The 24,211-nt window shown below is 50.0% G+C and overlaps 1 protein-coding gene across 1 annotated transcript; it reads right to left on the bottom strand.

Moving 5' to 3' along the window:
* Window positions 1-215: 215 nt before the first annotated feature.
* Window positions 216-24,211, bottom strand: LOC116970225 (pecanex-like protein 3; the record flags this gene model as incomplete). The annotated part of the gene is made up of 6 exons (XM_033016917.1): window positions 23,959-24,211; window positions 11,495-11,721; window positions 8,052-8,157; window positions 5,076-5,115; window positions 2,722-2,817; window positions 216-1,404 (listed from the first exon to the last, which is right to left on the bottom strand). Coding segments are annotated over exons 1-6 (1,811 nt in total), but the record flags the coding sequence as incomplete, so codon positions are not given.

Raw genomic sequence — 24,211 nt, forward strand, 5'->3', positions numbered from 1 at the left:
GCACTCACACGCACTCACTCACACGCACACTCACTCACACGCGCACAACACACACCCACGCACACTCACTCACACACACACACTCACTCACACACACACACACACACACACACACACACCCACGCACTCACACACACACTCACTCACACACACTCACTCACACACACACTCACACACACACACGCGCACACACACACACACCCACCCACCCGCACCTCACCGCCCTGTGGAACCTACCTCCTCCGACAGCCCCCTCGCTGGAGAGAGAGATGGCCCAGCCAACGGTGCTGACCGAGTGGCTCCAGGCGCTGCCGACGGACTCCAGCCGCTGGGCGAAGCGCTCGCGGCCCCTGGGATCGCCGTCCCGGGCCTCCAGGTCCGACTTGGAGGCAGTCAGCGTGCGGGTGCTGCCTCCGCCCGCGGCCGGCTGCTCCCCTCCCCCTCCCCCGGTGCTGGGGGGCCGCGGCTGGGGCTTTGTCGAGGTCCCCTCGCCGGCCGGCTCGGGCTGGGGCTGGGGTTGGGGTCGGGCCGGCCTGCGTCTGTGTCCCGGCCCAGCCGGCGAGCAGGAGCGGGAGGTGGCGCTGGACGAGCTGGACGAGCTGCTGTAGCGCGGCTGCGAGCGCAGGCTGGAGGCGTCGCTGGCGTCGCTGGAGTCCTCGTCCTCGAAGAAGCCCTCGGCGAAGGGGCGGCCCGGCCCGGGCGGGGGGTCCCGGCGCCGGTCGTAGCTCCCGCCGGCACGCCTCCTGCCCAGCTTCTTCCTGGCCGAGCCCCGGCGGCGGACAAGCTTCAGGTCCTTGGGCCGGACGGCTTGGTCAGAGACGGCGGGCTCGGCCGGGGGCAGCCAGGAGGTGAGGGGGTCGGCCGGGACGGGGACGGGGCCGGGGCCGGTCTCGGGGTCGGACGGGACGTCCGTGTCGCTCCCCTCCTTGGCCGGCGGCCCCCCCGGGGTGGAGTCTCCCCCAGCCCCGCCGGCCGGCAAGGCCTGCGAAGGGCTCTCCAGCTGGGTGGAGCTGGTCTTCTCGCTGCGGTAGCTGCCGGCAGTGCTGGGCGACTCCCGGCCGGCGCCACTGAAGCAGCTGTCGGTGGAGCCAGTCGCCGCGTGCCTGGGCCTGGGGCCTGCGCCGTGGGCCGGGACCTCCGCCAGGCCCCGGGACAGGGGCCCCAGCAGCGCGTCGCACAGGCTCTCGGGCTGCCAGGCCTCGACGGGCTCCAGCAGGCCGGGCTGGTGAGGCAGGAGCGGGCACGGGGGGCCGGCGGTGGGCGAGGGGGACGGGGCAGGCTCCGGGCCCAGGCGATACGCCAGAGCCATGGGCGAGGGTAGCGGGGGCAGTCGCTTGGCCACCCCGCACGTGTCCACCTGGCACGGCTCGGGCAGCAACAGGCACTCATTGGCCATCTGCGCATCTGAAATGGCAAGAACATATCCTGGGATCAGCCATCACCACTTACACCATGAGACATAGAAGCAGAATCAAGCAACGTAATACTTAATTGCTACAGCTTTACAGGCATCCCAACACAACCTACGGCAGAAATAGACTCAATGTTTAAGAAGGAACTGCAGATGCTGGAAAATCGAAGGTCGACAAAAATGCTGGAGAAACTCAGCGGGTGAGGCAGCATCTATGGAGCGAAGGAAATAGGCAACGTTTCGGTTCAAGACCTTTCTTCGATAGTGATTATTTGAAGAAGGGGTTCAGTCTGAAGAAGGATTTCGACCCGAAACGCAGCCCACTTCCTTCACTCCATAGATGCTGCCTCACCCGCTGAGTTTCTCCAGCACTTTTGTCTATCGCAGAGATAGACTAATTCTTGATTAGAACGGGTATCGAGAGTCATGGGGCGAAGGCAGGAAAATGGGATTAGGAGGCAGCCATGATTGAATGGCAGAGTAGACTCGATGGGCTGAATGGCCTAATTCTACTCCTATAACTTTCAAATGAACAACAAATAAATAGACGATAAATACTATAAATAATACTACTAATAGGCAATGGGTGCAGGAGTAGGCCATTACCCGTCAAGCCAGCACCGCCATTCAATGTGATCATGGTTGATCATAGAAACATAGAAAATAGGTGCAGGAGTAGGCCATTCGGCCCTTCGAGCCTGCACCGCCATTCAATATGATCACGGCTGATCATCCAACTCAGTATCCTGTACCTGCCTTCTCTCCATACCCCCTGATCCCTTTAGCCACAAGGGCCACATCTAACTCCCTCTTAAATATAGCCAATGAACTGTGGCCTCAACTACCTTCTGTGGCAGAGAATTCCACAGATTCACCACTCTCTGTGTGTGGGGAAAATTTTTTTTCTCATCTCGGTCCTAAAAGATTTCCCCCTTATCCTTAAACTGTGTGTGTGGCCCCTTGTTCTGGACTTCCCCAACATCGGGAATAATCTTCCCGCATCTAGCCTGTCCAACCCCTTAAGTCTCGACCCGACCCGAAACGTTGGCCATTCCTTCTCTCCAGAGACGCTGCCTCACCCGCTGAGTTACTCCGGCATTTTGTGTCGAAATTCTAACTGAACGGTTACACTAGAGTAGACTTGATGGGCTGAATGGCCTGATTCTACTCCCGTCACTTATGATATGGACCAGGTGGGGGCAAATGGCTTGGACTGGGCACCTTGGTCGCCATAGACGGGTTTGGCCGAAGGGCCTGTTTCCGTGCTGGATGACTCTATGCCTCTATAACAAATGGCATGACTGGCTCACCTGCTGTGTCCAGCGTGTTCAGCTTCAGTAACTCCCTGTCGGCCGACGTGACAATGACGTTCTTGCTGCCTTGCTCACGGACCAGATCTCTGATACCTGCAGGATGCACCAGAAATACCAGCTCAATGAGCAATGGAGAGAAGTCCCCTCCCTCCCCCCCCCCCCCACCTCCGAGGTAGAGGACAGCCCGCCCAGCTTCATAAGTTCACAAGTGATCGGAGCAGAATTAGGCCATTCGGCCCATCAAGTCGACTCTGCCATTCGATCATGTCTGATCTATAATAATAATAATGGATGGGATTTATATAGCGCCTTTCTAATACTCAAGGCGCTTTACATCGCATTATTCATTCACTCCTCAGTCACACTCGGTGGTGGTAAGCTACTTCTGTAGCCACAGCTGCCCTGGGGCAGACTGACGGAAGCGTGGCTGCCAATCTGCACCTACGGCCCCTCCGACCACCACCAATCACTCACACACATTCACACACATTCACACACAGGCAAAGGTGGGTGAAGTGTCTTGCCCAAGGACACAACGACAGTATGCACGCCAAGCGGGATTCGAACCGGCTACCTTCCGGTTGCCAGCCGAACACTTAGCCCATTGTGCCATCTGTCGTCCGATCTATCTTTCCCTCCTAACCCCACCTTCATGCCTTCTCCCCACAACCCCTGGCTCACGTACTAACCAAAAATCTATCTATCTATGCCTTAAATATATCCATTGACTTGGCCTCCACAGCCATCTGTGGCAATGACTTCCACAGATTCACTACTAGCTGAAAGGCTGCAACAACCCCTGGTGTAACCTTCCCTAACTTGCCAAGTCACAGAGGATGAATCTGAAAGGAGGCAGCCATAAATTAATACACCACAGAAAAAAACCAAACCAGGCCCATCAGCCCAACTCATCCATGCCGATCAAGATGCCCCATCCAACCAGTGCCATTTGGCCGCATTTGGTCCAGAAGTTTGAAAACGCACACCTCCAGATTCAGGCACAGTTTCTTCCCAGCTGTTATCGTAAGGAGCAGAATTAGGTTATTCAATAGGTGCAGGAGTAGGCCATTTGGCCCTTCGAGCCAGCACCAACATTCAATGTGATCATGGCTGATCATCCCCAATCAGTACCCCGTTCCTGCTTTCTCCCCATATCCCCCGACTCCGCTATCTTTAAAAGCCCTATCTAGCTCTCTCTTGAAAGCATCCAGAGAACCGGCCTCCACCGTCCTCTGAGGCAGAGAATTCCACAGACTCACCACTCTCTGTGAGAAAAAGTGTTTCCTCGTCTCCGTTCTAAATGGCTTACCCCTTATTCTTAAACTGTGTGGCCCCTGGTTCTGGACTCCCCCAACATCGGGAACACATTTGGCCCATCAAGCCTACTCCGCCATTCAATCATGGCTGATCGATCTCTCCCTCCTAACCCCATTCTCCTGCCTTCTTCCCATAACCCCTACCATCTTCTCCCTACAACCCCTGACACCCAAACTAACCAAGAATCTATCTACCGCTTCCTTGACTTGGCCTCCACAGCTGTCTGTCGGAACTGAACCATCCTAACACATCTAGAGAGCGGTCCTGAATAACCATCCACCTCATTGGAGACCCTCGGGCTATCTTTCATCGGACTTTACGAGCATTATCCTGCACTAAACTCTATACCACTCAATACCTACAAGAGGTACTTCAACCGAGTGCCCGTTACCCTGGCAAAAGCTGCAACCTGGCATCAGCTGGTGGCTCAGGACAGGGAAGAAACCCTTAACTCAAGAGACAAGATGGCCGTCACTTGTACAGGCCCAGGTTTCTGATCCCACTACCTCCTCGGTGACCGAGCTGAAGAAACGACCCACCTTTATTCTTTTTTTATTTGTAATTTTTAAAGAATATTTTTATTAGAAGTAGACATATTATAAAGTATAGTTACATCTTATAGTAAAAAAAACGTTTCATATACATCAGTCATACATTATTAATATTTTCAATTGTCGATTACTTCTGCTTCTAGTGGGTTTTTTTATATATAGATAGAAAAAGAGAAAAAAGAATTACTTATAATACGTCATTGGAGATAGGTTCGTAGATTATAAAGTATAACTTTTCATCTACTCCTGAGTTCAAGTTTCAGTTGGGTTTTCGTGCTGGGCCTTCAGATAATTAATGAATGGAGCCCATATTTTAACAAAAAGTTCTTGTTTGTCCATTAAGACAAGTCTAATTCTTTCTAGATATAGGGTCTCCGACATTTCCACAATCCACAATTTAATTGTGGGGGTCGTAGGGACTTTCCAAAATTTTAATATTAATTTTTTCCCGGTTATTATACTGTAGTCGAGGAAACGACCTACCTTTAGAAGCTCCGTTATCCTCCAGTTGAGGCAGCAGTTCCTGCGTTGGAGAAAAAAAACCGAAAGGTCATTTTAAAATCAAAGCTAAACATTAAGATGGGCTCTCTGTTATGGCTGTGAGGAGAATCCCCATTAAATCCAGTCCTCGCTCAGGCCTGCCGATCGATCGCTGTTATCAGGCAACTGAACGGTCCTTTCACCAACTTGACAGCGGTCCGGGTCCTCCCCATCTACTTCAATGGAACTATTTTTAAGAAAGAACTGCAGATGCTGGAAAATTCGGAGTTAGACAAAAATGCTGGAGAAACTCAGCGGGTGAGGCAGCATCTATGGAGCGAAGGAAATAGGTGATGTTTCGGCTCGAGACCCTTCTTTGAAGGGTCTCGACCCGAAACCTCACCTATTCCTTCGCTCCATAGATGCTGCCTCACCCGCTGAGTTTCGAAGAAGGGTCTCGACCCGAAACCTCACCTAATCCTTCGCTCCATAGATGCTGCCTCACCCGCTGAGTTTCGAAGAAGGGTCTCGACCCGAAACCTCACCTATTCCTTCGCTCCATAGATGCTGCCTCACCCGCTGAGTTTCGAAGAAGGGTCTCGACCCGAAACCTCACCTATTCCTTCGCTCCATAGATGCTGCCTCACCCGCTGAGTTTCGAAGAAGGGTCTCGACCCGAAATGTCACCTATACCTTCGCTCCATAAATGCTGCCTCACCCGCTGAGTTTCTCCAGCATTTTCGTCTACCTTGGAACTATCTTTAATCAGACGTTACTGGATATTATCTTGCACTGAAAGCTGAACCCTTTATCCCATTTCTGTACACTGTGGACGGCTTGATTGTAATCCTGTATACTCTTTCCGCTGAGAGGATAGCACGTAACAAAATATCTTTTCACTGTGCCTCGATACACGTGACAATAATAAACTGAACTAAACACCTGGCCAGGGCTTTTCTTTTTTAAATTATAGTTCACGATCATAAGTGATAGGAGCAGCATACATAGATACATACATAGAAAATAGGTGCAGGAGTAGGCCATTCGGCCCTTCGAGCCTGCACCACCATTCAATATGATCATGGCTGATCATCCAATGATCCTTCTTCGAGATCCTTCTTCCAAACTCAGCGGGTTAAGCCATTCGGCCCATCAAGTCTATTCCGCCATTCAATCATGGCTGATCTATCTCTCCCATTTTCCTGCCTTCTCCCCATAACCTGACAATCCGTACTAATCAAGAACGTCTGCGCTGCCAATTCTAAAAAGTTAAAAACTGGAGCTTTCATGTAATTTTTTTTAATTTTCTTGTGATAGAAAAAAATTAAGTTTATATTAAGTTTTAGTTTCGAGATACAGCGTGGAAACAGGCCCTTCGGCCCACCGAGTCCACGTCGACCATCGATCACCCTTTCATCCTAGTTCAGGGGTGGGGAACGTTATCATGTCGGAATGCCGCATGAAGTTAGCTGTAATCTAATAAGGCCACATCCAAGAAACTTCAATTAGATATATTAACTTCAAAATGTACATTCTTTTGTTAAAATAGCCCTCATGATTTAATTGTGGCCGTCAGTCGGGGAGGATTATTTCGTTGAATCTTCTATTACTCTTTGGTATTTTAAATACGTTCATTTTAAGATTCAAATAAAATTAATAAAAGATGAACAAAAACATATTAATAAAAATAAAAGGGTTTGGTCTTTCAAAATTTGGATTCATTCAAAAGGCCGCAGTTAATGGCCTAGAAGGCCGCATGTGGCCTTAAGGCCGCAGGTCCCCCACCCATGCCCTATTTCTATGTAATGCCACTTTCATAGAAACATAGAAAATAGGTGCAGGAGTAGAGGCCATTCAATATTATCATGGCTGATCATCCAACTCAGTATCCTGTACCTGCCTTCTCTCCATACCCCCTGATCCCTTTAGCCACAAGGGCCACATCGAACTCCCTCTTAAATATAGCCTATGAACTGGTCTCAACTACCTTCTGTGGCAGAGAATTCCACAGATTTACCACTCTCTGTGTGAAAAATGTTTTTCTCATCTCGGTCCTAAAAGATTTCCCCCTTATCCTTAAACTGTGACCCCTTGTTCTGGACTTCCCCAACATCGGGAACAATCTTCCTGCATCTAGCCTGTCCAACCCCTTAAGAATTTTGTAAGTTTCTATAAGATCCCCCCTCAATCTTCTAAATTCTAGCGAGTACAAGCCGAGTCTATCCAGCCTTTATTCATATGAAAGTCCTGCCATCCCAGGAATCAGTCTGGTGAACCTTCTCTGTACTCCCTCTATGGCAAGAATGTCCTTCCTCAGATTAGGAGACCAAAACTGTACGCAATACTCCAGGTGTGGTCTCACCAAGACCCTGTACAACTGCAGTAGAACCTCCCTGCTCCTATACTCAAATCCTTTTGCTATGAATTTCGTGTCCACTCCCTACATACTAGGGACAATTTACAGATGTCAATTAAGACTTTGGAGCGAGGGGAAACCGGAGCACCATGAGGTCACAGGGAGAAGGTGCAAACTCCAAACAGACGGCACCTGTAGTCAGGATCGAACCCGGGTCTCTGGCGCGGTAAGGCAGCAACTCTACCGCTACGCCACCGTGCCGACCATCTGCAGTTTCTTATCCCTTCAACATTCACACCACTGGGCCGTAAGTCGCCCAAGCGGAATATGAGGCGCCGTTCCTCCATTTTGCGTGTGGCCTCTCACTGTGGCAATGGAGGAGGCCCAGGACGGAACGCTCAGTGTGAGGAATGGGAAGGGGGGAGTTAAAAAAAATGGTCGGCAACCGGGAGACACAGCAGGCTTTGGCGGACCGAGTGCAGGTGTGCAACGTGCAAACTCCGTGCAGACAGCACCCGTAGCTAGCCAGGATTGAACCCGGGTCTCTGGCGCTGATGAACGGCCTCATTCTGCTCCTGTATGCGATGGACACCACTGCCCCCGCCCTCCCGTCCAGAACTCACCGAGACTTGGTTGAAGCCGAAGACGGAATGCTGCGAGCTGCAGCGCACGGGCGGGGTGGTGTTCGCCTTTCGAAAGACCGTCATCTCCACTCCTCCCCCCGGGTCCCTGTGAGAGGCAGGAAGAGGCAAAGAGTAAATCACGTGGCAATAACAAACTGAACTAAGCTCCTGGTTTAGTTACGTTTTATCGCGGTTTTCTCACCCGCATCAATCCAGTGGGGCGCAGCGGTAGAGTTTCTGCCTCACAGCGCCAGAGACCCGGGTTCCATCCTGACCATGGGCGCTGTCTGTACGCAGTTTGTACTTTCTCCCTGTGACCCGAGTGGGTTTTCTACGGGTGCTCCGGTTTCCACCCACTCCCCAAAGGCGTGCGGGTTTGTAAGTTAGTTGACTTGCGTAAAAAGTGTAAATCGTCTCCAGTGTGTAGGATAGTGTCAGTGTATGGGGGCGATCGCTGGTCAGCATGGACTCGGTGGGCCGAAGGGTCTGCTTCCGCACTGTATCTCTCTCCAACTGTTGCAGCTTAACAGGACCATAACGAGCGTGTGTGTGTGTGTGCGCGCGTATCTGATAGTGTTAGTGTTCATAGATCGTTGATTGGTGCAGACTCAGCTTGTTTCCGCACTGTATCTCTAAACTAAACTGAAGTTCCTCCTTCTTAGACAATCCCTGGGTGGCTTGCTTCCACAAGCGGGCAGGGGTTGATCAACTCTTGATTAGTAAGTGCTTCAAAAGTATTGGGATCAAGGCAGTAAAATTGGGGTTGAGAGGGAAAGATAGATCAGCCATGATGGAATGGCAGAGCAGACTCAATGGGCCAAATAGTCTGATTCTGCTTCTATGTCTTATGATCATAATATTCTACGGTGAAATGTTACTCACTGGTCATTTTCATCATTAAGCTCTACACGCTATTGATTTAAGAGATGCAAGATCACTAAGTGAGAGTCATAGAGTGATACGGGCCCTTTCGCCCAACTTGTCCACACCGGCCAACATGTCCCAGCTACATTAGTCCCACCTGCCCGTGTTTGGCCCATATCCCTCTAAACCTGTCCTATCCATGTACCTGTCTAACTGTTTCTTAAACGTTGGGATAGTCCCAGCCTCAACTACCTCCCTTGGCAGCTCGTTCCATACACCCACCACCCTCTGTGTGAAAAAAGTTACCCTTCAGATTCCTATTAAATCTTTTCCCCCTTCACCTTAAACCTATGTCCTCTGGTCCACGATTCCCCTACTCTGGGCAAGGGACTCTGTGCATGTGTCTGATCGATTCCTCTCATGATTTTTGCACACTATTTATAAAGTACTTTATAAAGAGGTGGGAACCGCTCAGTAAGGTGCCAAATTGAACTAAGAAAAATAAATCAAAATTCCATTAAACACACTGTGAAGCCATCAGCAAAAATCCCTCGGCTCAATGTGGGTGAAAAGAGCTGCCAGAGAAAGGGAGAAACTGTTGGGAAACTCAAGCTAGTGAGAGGTCGGGCACTAAAAATAGATGTTAGAGGTGGAATGTGTGTTGATGCAAGTGAGTCAGCCCTTAACTTGGAGGTAGCGCCTGGTTTAAGGTGGGGAGGGGGGAGGGGGGTGTGGGTTGGGAAAGACAGAGGGAGAGGGAGAGACAGAGGGAAATACAGAAGAAGAGGGAGAGGGAAAGACAAAGACAGAAGGAGAGGGAGAGGGAGAGGGAGAGGGAGAGGGAGAGGGAGAGGGAGAGGGAGAGGGAGAGGGAGAGGGAGAGGCAGAGGCAGAGACAGAGGAAGAGACAGAGACAGAGACAGAGACAGAGACAGAGACAGAGACAGAGACAGAGACAGAGACAGAGACAGAGACAGAGACAGAGACAGAGGGAGAGGGAGAGGAAGAGGGTGAGGGAAAGACAGGGAGAGGGAGAGGGAGAGACAGAGGGAGAGGGAGAGGTAAAGACAGAGGGAGAGGGAGAGGGAGAGCAAATAACAGTGCGAGCCACACAAAAAAAGTCAACAGGCTGTAAACAAATACACCAAACTACATGGGTTTGTGGAAACAAGGAGTTGTAGATACTGGTTTACACAAAGTGCTGGAGTAACTGAGCGCGCGGCATCTATCTGGAGACGTTTCAGGTTGGGACTAAACGTGCAGTGTGAAAAAGGGTCCGAACGTAAAACATGTTCTCCAGGGATGCTGCCTGAGCAGCTGAGTTCTTCCAGCACTGAGTGATAGGTGGATACAGGTGAGGGGTGGTCTGGTGATGCTTTGTTTAGTTTGGTTTCCAGATGCAGCATGAAAACAGGCCCTTCAGCCCACCGAGTGCCTGCCGACCATAGATCACCGGTTCTATGTTGTCCCACTCCTGCACTTTGTGTCATTATTGTGTACAACTCTCTAAGGTCACCCACCCATCCTAAGCTGCGGAGTAACAAACCCTATCTTGCCTCTCATTATAACTCAAAGCCTCCAGGCCCGGTAACATCCCCGTTTAACATCATCCTTCCTCCAACCCAGGTCAGGCGAGGTGGGCAAACTGGAATAACAAGGAAGCGCAGATGCTAGCTTATACCAAAGAAAGACACAAAGTGCTGGAGTAACTCGGCGGGGTCAGGCAGCATCGCTGGAGAACAGGGATAGGTGACGTTTCAGGGCAGTCTGGAGAAGTGTACTGACCCATGCCACAGAAGGCTGAGGAGGCCAAGTCAGTGGATATTTTTAAGGCAGAGATAGATAGGTTCTCGATTAGTACGGGTGTCTGGGGTAATGGGGAGAATGGTGTTGGGAGGGAGAGATAGATCAGCCATTATTGAATGGCGGAGTAGACTTGATGGGCCGAATGGCCTAACTCTACGCCTATCGCTTAGGACGACAGATGGCACAATGGGCTAAGTGTTCGGCTGGCGACCGGAAGGTTGCCAGTTCGAATCCCGCTTGGAGTGCATACTGTCGTTGTGTCCTTGGGCAAGACACTTCACCCACCTTTGCCTGTGTGTGAATGTGTGTGAGTGATTGGTGGTGGTCGGAGGGGCCGTAGGCGCAGATTGGCAGCCACGCTTCCGTCAGTCTGCCCCAGGGCAGCTGTGGCTACAGAAGTAGCTTACCACCACCGAGTGTGACTGAGGAGTGAATGAATAATGCGATGTAAAGCGCCTTGAGTATTCTAGAAAGGCGCTATATAAATCCCATCCATTATTATTATTATTATTATTATTATCGCTTTTGACCCGAAACAGAGGGAGAGACAGAGGGAGAGACAGAGGGAGAGACAGAGGGAGAGACAGAGGGAGAGGGTAAGACAGAGGGTAAGACAGAGGGAGAGGGAGAGGGAGGAACGTCACCCATCCACGTTCTGCAGAGATGCTGCCTGACCACGCTGAGTTACCCCAGCGCTTTGTGTCTTTCTCAGGAGAGGTGGGGTTTGGTTTGCCGAACCTTGTGGGTCTTCCCTCCCTCCCTCCGCGCCTCACCTGATGCTGCTGTCCTCGCCACTGCCGCCGCCTCCGCCGCCTCCTCCGCCGAGCTCGCCCTCTTCCAACTTGCTGCCTTCCGCGGCCAGCGACGGGTTCCGCTGCTCCACGATCTCACCCTCGTCAAACATGGCATGCAGCCGGTAGTTGATGGACTTGACCATGGTGAAGAACACGGCGACCACGGCACAGTAGATGCCCGCCACGGAGGTGCTGGGCGGTATTGCCTGGCGGGTTTGGGAGAGGAAGACAAGGCAAGAGTGAGATCCCAGCAAACCGATGCACATCTACCCCACTGTGGGCTTCGGCTGGGATGATCAGCCATGATCACATTGAATGGCGGTGCTGGCTCCAAGGGCCGAATGGCCTACTCCTGCACCTATTGTCTAAAACATCGAAACATGGAAACTAGGTTCAGGAGTAGGACATTCGAACCAGCACCGCCATTCAATACGGTCATGGCTGATCATCCAAAATCAGTACCCCGTTCCCGCTTTCTCCCCACATCCCTTGGCAAACAAACAAAATATCTGCACCCGCTGAGTTTCTCCAGCCTTTTTGTGTACCTTCGATTTTCCAGCATCTGCAGTTCCTTCTTAAACAAAATATTTCAATCTCTTGGTAGTCAGCAAAGTTATTAGAAACATAGAAACATAGAAATTAGGTGCAGGAGTAGAGGCCATTCGGCCCTTCGAGCCTGCACCGCCATTCAATATGATCATGGCTGATCATCCAACTCAGTATCCCGTACCTGCCTTATCTCTATACCCTCTGATCCCCTTAGCCACAAGGGCCACATCTAACCATCTTAAATATAGCTAATGAACTGGCCTCGACTACCCTCTGTGGCAGAGAGTTCCAGAGATTCACCACTCTGTGTGAAAAAAGTTCTTCTCATCTCGGTTTTAAAGGATTTCCCCCTTATCCTTAAGCTGTGACCCCTTGTCCTGGACTTCCCCAACATCGGGAGCAATCTTCCTGCATCTAGCCTGTCCAACCCCTTAAGAATTTTATAAGTTTCTATAAGATCCCCCCTCAATCTCCTAAATTCTAGAGGGTATAAACCAAGTCTATCCAGTCTTTCTTCATAAGACAGTCCTGACATCCCAGGAATCAGTCTGGTGAACCTTCTCTGCACTCCCTCTATGGCAATAATGTCCTTCCTCAGATTGGTATTAGCAGTACTATTTTATTGACAAGAAAGTGCTGGTTTAAACCGAAGATAGACACAAAAAGCTGGAGTAACTCAGTGGGACAGGCAGCATCTCTGGAGAGAAGGAAAGAGTGACGTTTCGGGTCGAGACCCTTTTATCAGGCTCTGTATACCGTCTCGGTGTACAACTGTGGTACACTTGTACGGCATCCGAGATGCTCATCTACTCTGTATCGAAGTGCTTATGTGTAGTGATGCTTGCACTGAATAATGTACAAAAATGAATTTCACTGTACATATTGACAAATAAAGTGCCATAAACTATTTAAACCTCACACTCTTAACATAGAAACATAGAAATTAGGTGCAGGAGTAGGCCATTCGGCCCTTCGAGCCTGCACCGCCATTCAATATGATCATGGCTGATCATCCAACTCAGTATCCCGTACCTGCCTTCTCTCCATACCCCCTGTTCCCCTTAGCCACAAGGGCCACATCTAACTCCCTCTAAAATATAGCCAATGAACTGGCCTCGACTACCCTCTGTGGCAGGGAGTTCCAGAGATTCACCACTCTCTGTGTGAAAAAAGTTCTTCTCATCTCGGTTTTAAAGGATTTCCCCCTTATCCTTAAGCTGTGACCACTTGTCCTGGACTTCCCCAACATCGGGAGCAATCTTCCTGCATCTAGCCTGTCCAACCCCTTAAGAATTTTGTAAGTTTCTCTTAAGAGCCTGTCCCGCTTACGCGACTTTTTCGGCAGCTGCTGGCACCCGTCATAGGTCGCCGAAAATGTTCAACGTGTTGAAAATCCAGCGGCGACCAGAAAGACGCTACGACTCTTCGGGCGACTGAGGAGACGACTCACGGCCGTACAGGCGACATGTCGCGGGGTGAAGCCTGTATGGTCGTGAGTAGTCGCTCAAAGAGTCGTTCGTACCTTGTTCTGGTCGCCGCTGGATTTTCAACATGTTGAGCATTTTCGGAGACCTGCTGCGAAAGTCGCCGAAAAAAGTTGCGTAAGTGGGACAGGCCCTTTAGTCGCAGACAAGCCTCACCCGCCACAAGGTGGCAATCCTCAGTGAAGCCTGACAAAACACAAATATAGACAAAGTATTATTGTCATCAGATACCTCTCTTGTGCAGTCACACCTTCTAACTTAATTCCCCATTCACTCTTTGCCCAATCTCCATATCTGTTGCTTCCCTTTCATAGAACAAGATGTGGAGAGGAATGGAAAGCAAACATGAAATCCAGGGAGAATGTGGGACATACGCGAAGGCCTTTGAAGTCTTAAGACTTTTTAAAGATACAGAGCAGAAACAGGCCCTTCGGCCCACCGAGTCCATGCCAACCAGCAATCACCCCATGCACTAACACTATCCTACACACTGGGGACAATTTACAATTTTTCCTGCAAACCTTTATATCTTTGGAGTGTGGGAGGAAATCTCCAACCCCCCCCCCCCCCCCCCCCCTAGAGTACGGGATATCTACGATAGGACACCTGGAACCCAGGATACCTCCGATTCAACACTGGAGCCCAGGGATATCTCTGATCCATCCATGGATCCTGCGATATCTCCAATCCCTCCCCTCGAGCCCAGGATATCTACGGTCCAACACCTGGAGCCCCTGGTCTCTCTGACCCAACACCCGAAGCCCGGGATATCTTCAAACCATCCCCGAGATCCCAGGCTGTGACCCCCAGTGAACCAGATATCTCCGATCCGACCCCCAGAACCTGCGATATCTCTAATCCAACCTCTGGAACTCCGGATATCTCTGATCTGACCTGGGATAGCTGTGACCTGACACCTGGAGCCATGGAAATCTTTGATCCAATACCTGAAGCCCGAGATATCTTGGCTCTGACACCAGCAACCGAGCTCCCAGGCGATCAAAGACCCCAGCTTTATCTCCTCACACCTCATGACACCGGGCCACCATATGGCCCACACCTCACAGCTCTTCCCCGTCCACAGGAACCCCCTTGAAACCTCCTCAAATCCCCTCCTCCCTCCCCCCCCTCAGAAACCTCAAAGCCCTTCCTCTATCCCTGTCCTCAGGAAAAACTGAAACCTCCCCAAATCCCCTCCATCCCTTCCTCAGGACTCCCCCCCCCCCCCCCCCCCCTGGATCCCCTCCTGCCTCCCCGTCCGTCAGGAACCCATCAAACACCCCTTTAATCCCCTCAACTGCCCTGGAAAACCTCTTCAAATCCCCTCCCCTCTTCCCTCCAGTCCTCAGGAATCCCCCTCCAATCCCGCTTCTCATCAGGAACTCCTGAAACCTTCTCAGTCCCGTTCCGTCCCTTCCCTCCCCCCCCCGCCGAAACCTCCTCAGCTCCTCTCCTCTACCCTTCAGGAACCCATGAAACCTCCTCAAATCCCTTCTCCCCTCCCACCCCCCCAAACCCACTCAGATCCCCCCCCCTCCCCTTGAAACCTCCTCAGACCTCCCCCCCTGAAACCTCCTCAAATCCCCTCCCCCTTGTCCTCAGGAACCCCTATAAACCTCCTCAAACCCCTTCTTCCCTCTCTCCCCCCCCCCCGAAACCTCTTGAGATCCTCTCCTCTTCCCCCCTCAGGAACCTCTGCTGCAATCCTCCTCCTCCTCCTCCTCCAGTCCTCAGGAAACCCCCTTAAAGATTTTAAAAAACCTCCTCTACTGCACCCCGAAAAAGGTTTTTTAGAAACATAGAAAATAGGTGCAGGAGTAGAGGCCATTCGGCCCTTCGAGCCTGCACCGCCATTCAATATGATCATGGCTGATCATCCAACTCAGTATCCTGTACCTGCCTTCTCTCCATACCCCCTGATCCCTTTAGCCACAAGGGCCACATCTAACTCCCTCTTAAATATAGCCAATTAACTGTGGCCTCAACTACCTTCTGTGGCAGAGAATTCCACAGATTCACCACTCTCTGTGTGTGAAAAAAAAATGTTTTTCTCATCTCGGTCCTAAAAGATTTCCCCCTTATCCTTAAACTGTGTGTGTGGCCCCTTGTTCTGGACTTCCCCAACATCGGGAACAATCTTCCTGCATCTAGCCTGTCCAACCCCTTAAGAATTTTGTAATTTTCTATAAGATCCCCCCTCAATCTTCTAAATTCCAGCGAGTACAAGCCGAGTCTATCCAGTCTTTCTTCATATGAAAGTCCTGACATCCCAGGAATCAGTCTGGTGAACCTTCTCTGTACTCCCTCTATGGCAAGAATGTCAACACCCGATTCAACACCTGGAGCCCGGGATATCTCCAAACCATCCCCGAGAGCCCAGGCTGTGACCCCCAGTGAACCAGATATCTCCGATCCAACCCCCAGAACCTGCGATATCTCTAATCCAACCTCTGGACCTCTGGATATCACCAGTCTGCCCTGGGATAGCTGTGATCTGACACCTGGAGCCATGGAAATCTTTGATCCAATACCTGAAGCCTAAGATATCTTGGCTCTGACACCAGCGACCGAGGTATCTTTGATCCGACCCCCAGAACCTGCGATACCTCCGATCCAACCTCTGGAGCTTTGGGCATCTCTGATCCCTCCCCTGGAGCCTGGGATCGAACCAGAAGAGCTCCCAGGTGATCAAAGACCCCAGCTTTATCTCCTCACACCTCATGACACTGGGCCACCGTACCTCACAGCTCTTCCCCCTGTCCACAGGAACCCCCTTGAAACCTCCTCAGCTCCTCTCCTCTATCCTTCAGGAACCCCTAAAACCTCCTCAGATCCCCCCCTTCTTCCCCTCCTTGTCCTCAGGAAACCCTGGAACCTCAATCCTTTCTTCCCTCCCCCTAAATTCTAGCGAGTACAAGCCGAGTCTATCCAGTCTTTCTTCATATGAAAGTCCTGACATCCCAGGAATCAGTCTGGTGAACCTTCTCTGCACTCCCTCTACGGCAAGAATGTCTTTCCTCAGATTAGGAGACCAAAACTGTACGCAATACTCAAGGTGTGGTCTCACCAAGACCCTGTACAACTGCAGTAGAACCTCCCTGCTCCTATACTCAAATCTCCCCTGACTCTCAGTCTGAAACATAGAAACATAGAAAATAGGTGCAGGAGTAGGCCATTCGGCCCTTCGAGCTGAAGAAGGGTCTCGACCCTATTCCTTCTCTCCGGAGATGCCGCCTGGCCCGCTGAGTCTCTATGGCAAGAATGTCTTTCCTCAGATTAGGAACAAGTTGTGGGCTTCCCCAACATGGACAGGAAGGCACTACAACAGGTGGTGAAAACCGCTCAGTACATCATCGGTGCCCCGCTCCCTGCCATGGATGCCCTCCACCGAAAACGGTGTCTGAGACGGGCCGGGAAGATCATCAAAGACCCCTCCCACCCTAACCATGGACTGTTTGCCCTCCTCCCATCAGGGAGGCGGTACAGGAGCCTCAGGTCTCGTACAAGTAGGATGAGGAACAGCTGCACACAACACCATCACATTGCTGAACTCGGGAGTCCCGCCGATAGATTTCTCCAGTCTCTCGGTCCACATTGTTGTTCAAGAAGGAACTGCAGATGCTGGAAGATCGAAGGTACACAAAAATGCTGGAGAAACTCAGCGGGTGCAGCAGCATCTATGGAGCGAAGGAAATAGGCGACGTTTCGGGCCGAAACCCTCCTTCATTGGAGGAACAGCACCTCATATTCCGCCTGGGTTGCTTGCGTCCGGCTGGCATGAACATTGAATTCTCCCAATTTTGCTAGCCCCTTCCTTAACCCTCGAGCTGTCTCCTCCCATCCCCCCCCACCCTCGGGCTCCTCCTCCTCCCTTTTTCCTTCCTTCTCCCCCCCCCACCCCCCATCAGTCTGAAGAAGGGTTTTGGCCCGAAACGTCGCCTATTTCCTTCGCTCCATAAATGATGCTGCACCCGCTGAGTTTCTCCAGCATTTTTGTGTACCCTCTCGGTCCACATTGTTTGCTTATTCTGTATTTTTTATTTCTATATTGCACTATTACTACGGACTGACACTAAACTGCATTTCGTTGTAGCCATACTTGTATCTGTGCAATGACAATAACATAGAAAATAGGTGCAGGAGTAGGCCATTCGGCCCTTCGAGCCTGCACCGCCATTCAATATGATCATGGCTGATCATTCAACTCAGTATCCTGTACCTGCCTTCTCTCCATACCCCCTGATCCCTTTAGCCACAAGGGCCACATCTAACTCCCTCTTAAATACAGCCAATGAACTGTGGCCTCAACTACCTTCTGTGGCAGAGAATTCCACAGATTCACCACTCTCTGTGTGAAAAAAGTTTTCCTCATCTCGGTCCTAAAAGATTTCCCCCTTATCCTTAAACTGTGTGTGGCCCCTTGTTCTGGACTTCCCCAACATCGGGAACAATCTTCCTGCATCTAGCCTGTCCAACCCCTTAAGAATTTTGTAAGTTTCTATAAGATCCCCCCTCAATCTTCTAAATTTTAGCGAGTACAAGGCGAGTCTATCCAGTCTTTCTTCATATGAAAGTCCTGCCATCCCAGGAATCAGTCTGGTGAACCTTCTCTGTACTCCCTCTATGACAAGAATGTCTTTCCTCAGATTAGAAGACCAAAACTGTACGCAATACTCCAAGTGTGGTCTCACCAAGACCCCGTACAACTGCAGTAGAACCTTCTCTGTACTCCTCTATGGCAAGAATGTCTTTCCTCAGATTAGGAGACCAAAACTGTATGCAATACTCCAAGTGTGGTCTCACCAAGACCCTGTACAACTGCAGTAGAACCTTCTCTGCACTCCCTCTATGGCAAGAATGTCTTTCCTCAGATTAGGAGACCAAAACTGTACGCAATACTCCAAGTGTGGTCTCACCAAGACCCCGTACAACTGCAGTAGAACCTTCTCTGTACTCCTCTATGGCAAGAATGTCTTTCCTCAGATCAGGAGGCCAAAACTGAACGCAATACTCCAGGTGTGGTCTCACCAAGACCTTTCCCTCTATGGCAAGAATGTCTTTCCTCAGATTAGGAGACCAAAACTGTACGCAATACTCCAGGTGTGGTCTCACCAAGACCCTGTACAACTGCAGTAGAACCTCCCTGCTCCTATACTCAAATCCTTTTGCTATGAACGCTAACATACCATCCGCTTTCTCTGTACTCCCTCTATGGCAAGAATGTCTTTCCTCAGATTAGGAGACCAAAACTGTACGCAATACTCCAAGTGTGGTCTCACCAAGACCCTGTACAACTGCAGTAGAACCTTCTCTGTACTCCCTCTATGGCAAGAATGTCTTTCCTCAGATTAGGAGACCAAAACTGTACGCAATACTCCAGGTGTGCTCTCACCAAGACCCTGTACAACTGCAGTAGAACCTCCCTGCTCCTATACTCAAATCCTTTTGCTATGAATGCTAACATACCATTCGCTTTCTCTGTACTCCCTCTATGGCAAGAATGTCTTTCCTCAGATTAGGAGACCAAAACTGTACGCAATACTCCAAGTGTGGTCTCACCAAGACCCCGTACAACTGCAGTAGAACCTTCTCTGTACTCCTCTATGGCAAGAATGTCTTTCCTCAGATTAGGAGACCAAAACTGTATGCAATACTCCAAGTGTGGTCTCACCAAGACCCTGTACAACTGCAGTAGAACCTTCTCTGTACTCCCTCTATGGCAAGAATGTCTTTCCTCAGATTAGGAGACCAAAACTGTACGCAATACTCCAGGTGTGCTCTCACCAAGACCCTGTGCAACTGCAGTAGAACCTCCCTGCTCCTATACTCAAATCCTTTTGCTATGAATGCTAACATACCATTCGCTTTATCTGTACTCCCTCTATGGCAAGAATGTCTTTCCTCAGATTAGGAGACCAAAACTGTACGCAATACTCCAGGTGTGGTCTCACCAAGACCCTTCCCTCCATGGCAAGAATGTCTTTCCTCAGATTAGGAGACCAAAACTGTACGCAATACTCCAGGTGTGGTCTCACCAAGACCCTGTACAACTGCAGTAGAACCTTCTCTGTACTCCCTCTATGGCAAGAATGTCTTTCCTCAGGTTAGGAGACCAAAACTGTACGCAATACTCCAGGTGTGGTCTCACCAAGACCCTGTACAACTGCAGTAGAACCTTCTCTGCACTCCCTCTATGGCAAGAATGTCTTTCCTCAGATTGGGAGACCAAAACTGTACGCAATACTCCAGGTGTGGTCTCACCAAGACCCTTCCCTCTATGGCAAGAATGCCTTTCCTCAGATTAGGAGACCAAAACTGTACGCAATACTCCAGGTGTGGTCTCACCAAGACCCTGTACAACTGCAGTAGAACCTTCTCTGTACTCCCTCTATGGCAAGAATGTCTTTCCTCAGATTAGGAGACCAAAACTGTACGCAATACTCCAGGTGTGGTCTCACCAAGACCCTTCCCTCTATGGCAAGAATGCCTTTCCTCAGATTAGGAGACCAAAACTGTACGCAATACTCCAGGTGTGGTCTCACCAAGACCCTGTACAACTGCAGTAGAACCTTCTCTGTACTCCCTCTATGGCAATAATGTCTTTCCTCAGATTAGGAGACCAAAACTGTACGCAATACTCCAGGTGTGCTCTCACCAAGTCCCTGTACAACTGCAGTAGAACCTTCTCTGCACTCCCTCTATGGCAAGAATGTCTTTCCTCAGATTAGGAGACCAAAACTGTACGCAATACTCCAGGTGTGGTCTCACCAAGACCCTGTACAACTGCAGTAGAACCTCCCTGCTCCTATACTCAAATCCTTTTGCTATGAATGCTAACATACCATTCGCTTTCTCTGTACTCCCTCTATGGCAAGAATGTCTTTCCTCAGATCAGGAGGCCAAAACTGAACGCAATACTCCAGGTGTGGTCTCACCAAGACCCTTCCCTCCATGGCAAGAATGTCTTTCCTCAGATTAGGAGACCAAAACTGTACGCAATACTGCAAGTGTGGTCTCACCAAGACCCTGTACAACTGCAGTAGAACCTTCTCTGTACTCCCTCTATGGCAAGAATGTCTTTCCTCAGATTAGGAGACCAAAACTGTACGCAATACTCCAGGTGTGGTCTCACCAAGACCCTGTACAACTGCAGTAGAACCTTCTCTATACTCCCTCTATGGCAAGAATGTCTTTCCTCAGATTAGGAGGCCAAAACTGTACGCAATACTCCAGGTGTGGTCTCACCAAGACCCTGTACAACTGCAGTAGAACCTCCCTGCTCCTATACTCAAATCCTTTTGCTATGAATGCTAACATACCATCCGCTTTCTCTGCACTCCCTCTATGGCAAGAATGTCTTTCCTCAGATTAGGAGAGGAAAACTGTACGCAATACTCCAGGTGTGGTCTTACCAAGACCCTGTACAACTGCAGTAGAACCTCCCTGCTCCTATACTCAAATCCTTTTGCTATGAATGCTAACATACCATTCGCTTTCTCTGTACTCCCTCTATGGCAAGAATGTCTTTCCTCAGATTAGGAGACCAAAACTGTACGCAATACTCCAAGTGTGGTCTCACCAAGACCCCGTACAACTGCAGTAGAACCTTCTCTGTACTCCCTCTGTGGCAAGAATGTCTTTCCTCAGATTAGGAGACCAAAACTGTATGCAATACTCCAAGTGTGGTCTCACCAAGACCCTGTACAACTGCAGTAGAACCTTCTCTGCACTCCCTCTATGGCAAGAATGTCTTTCCTCAGATTAGGAGACCAAAACTGTACGCAATACTCCAGGTGTGGTCTCACCAAGACCCTGTACAACTGCAGTAGAACCTCCCTGTTCCTATACTCAAATCCTTTTGCTATGAATGCTAACATACCATCCGCTTTCTCTGTACTCCCTCTATGGCAAGAATGTCTTTCCTCAGATCAGGAGACCAAAACTGTATGCAATACTCCAGGTGTGGTCTCACCAAGACCCTGTACAACTGCAGTAGAACCTCCCTGCTCCTATACTCAAATCCTTTTGCTATGAATGCTAACATACCATTCGCTTTCTCTGTACTCCCTCTATGGCAAGAATGTCTTTCCTCAGATCAGGAGGCCAAAACTGAACGCAATACTCCAGGTGTGGTCTCACCAAGACCTTTCCCTCTATGGCAAGAATGTCTTTCCTCAGATTAGGAGACCAAAACTGTACGCAATACTCCAGGTGTGGTCTCACCAAGACCCTGTACAACTGCAGTAGAACCTTCTCTGTACTCCCTCTATGGCAAGAATGTCTTTCCTCAGATTAGGAGACCAAAACTGTACGCAATACTCCAGGTGTGGTCTTACCAAGACCCTGTACAACTGCAGTCGAACCTCCCTGCTCCTATACTCAAATCCTTTTGCTATGAATGCTAACATACCATTCGCTTTCTCTGTACTCCCTCTATGCCAAGAATGTCTTTCCTCAGATTAGGAGACCAAAACTGTACGCAATACTCCAAGTGTGGTCTCACCAAGACCCCGTACAACTGCAGTAGAACCTTCTCTGTACTCCCTCTATGGCAAGAATGTCTTTCCTCAGATTAGGAGACCAAAACTGTACGCAATACTCCAGGTGTGGTCTCACCAAGACCTTTCCTTCTATGGCAAGAATGTCTTTCCTCAGATTAGGAGACCAAAACTGTACGCAATACTCCAAGTGTGGTCTCACCAAGACCCTGTACAACTGCAGTAGAACCTTCTCTGTACTCCCTCTATGGCAAGAATGTCTTTCCTCAGATTAGGAGACCAAAACTGTACGCAATACTCCAGGTGTGGTCTCACCAAGACCCTGTACAACTGCAGTAGAACCTTCTCTATACTCCCTCTATGGCAAGAATGTCTTTCCTCAGATTAGGAGGCCAAAACTGTACGCAATACTCCAGGTGTGGTCTCACCAAGACCCTGTACAACTGCAGTAGAACCTCCCTGCTCCTATACTCAAATCCTTTTGCTATGAATGCTAACATACCATCCGCTTTCTCTGCACTCCCTCTATGGCAAGAATGTCTTTCCTCAGATTAGGAGAGGAAAACTGTACGCAATACTCCAGGTGTGGTCTCACCAAGACCCTGTACAACTGCAGTAGAACCTCCCTGCTCCTATACTCAAATCCTTTTGCTATGAATGCTAACATACCATTCGCTTTCTCTGTACTCCCTCTATGGCAAGAATGTCTTTCCTCAGATTAGGAGACCAAAACTGTACGCAATACTCCAGGTGTGGTCTCACCAAGACCCTGTACAACTGCAGTAGAACCTCTGTACTCCCTCTGTGGCAAGAATGTCTTTCCTCAGATTAGGAGACCAAAACTGTATGCAATACTCCAAGTGTGGTCTCACCAAGACCCTGTACAACTGCAGTAGAACCTTCTCTGCACTCCCTCTATGGCAAGAATGTCTTTCCTCAGATTAGGAGACCAAAACTGTACGCAATACTCCAGGTGTGGTCTCACCAAGACCCTGTACAACTGCAGTAGAACCTCCCTGCTCCTATACTCAAATCCTTTTGCTATGAATGCTAACATACCATCCGCTTTCTCTGTACTCCCTCTATGGCAAGAATGTCTTTCCTCAGATCAGGAGACCAAAACTGTACGCAATACTCCAGGTGTGGTCTCACCAAGACCCTGTACAACTGCAGTAGAACCTCCCTGCTCCTATACTCAAATCCTTTTGCTATGAATGCTAACATACCATTCGCTTTCTCTGTACTCCCTCTATGGCAAGAATGTCTTTCCTCAGATCAGGAGGCCAAAACTGAACGCAATACTCCAGGTGTGGTCTCACCAAGACCCTTCCCTCTATGGCAAGAATGTCTTTCCTCAGATTAGGAGACCAAAACTGTACGCAATGCTCCAGGTGTGGTCTCACCAAGACCCTGTACAACTGCAGTAGAACCTTCTCTGTACTCCCTCTATGGCAAGAATGTCTTTCCTCAGATTAGGAGACCAAAACTGTACGCAATACTCCAGGTGTGGTCTTACCAAGACCCTGTACAACTGCAGTCGAACCTCCCTGCTCCTATACTCAAATCCTTTTGCTATGAATGCTAACATACCATTCGCTTTCTCTGTACTCCCTCTATGCCAAGAATGTCTTTCCTCAGATTAGGAGACCAAAACTGAACGCAATACTCCAAGTGTGGTCTCACCAAGACCCTGTACAACTGCAGTAGAACCTTCTCTGTACTCCCTGTATGGCAAGCATCTAATATTTAAACCAGCATCGTGCAGGTCTTTCCTACACAAGTTTATAGATTAATTGGCCAGTTGAATAAAGTTGAATTGAATGGTCGAGACCCTTCGTCAGGCCCCTTTCCTTCTCCCCCCCCCCCCCTCAGCTGAGTGAAGAATGAAGGGGAGGGGAGGGGGGTCTCTCACCATGAAGAGCAGGAAGGGCAGGCAGAGCAGGAAGAGCCAGACGTAGAGGTGGAAGCAGTTGGAGAACTTGCTCTGATGCGGGTCGAAGTACCAGCCGCCCGTCAGCGAGGCCCACACTCCCTGGCGGAGGATCTGCAGCACCTGCGAGCCCATCTTTATCCTTTCCCCTTCCCCTTCGCCTTCTCCTTCCCACGGGGGTGGTGTGTGTGGGGTGGGGGGGGGCGTCTGAGGCCTCCTCCTCTCCTCCTCCTCT

This window comes from Amblyraja radiata, unplaced genomic scaffold (genome assembly GCF_010909765.2).
Source record: "Amblyraja radiata isolate CabotCenter1 unplaced genomic scaffold, sAmbRad1.1.pri scaffold_659_ctg1, whole genome shotgun sequence".
NCBI classification, from domain to species: domain Eukaryota; kingdom Metazoa; phylum Chordata; class Chondrichthyes; order Rajiformes; family Rajidae; genus Amblyraja; species Amblyraja radiata.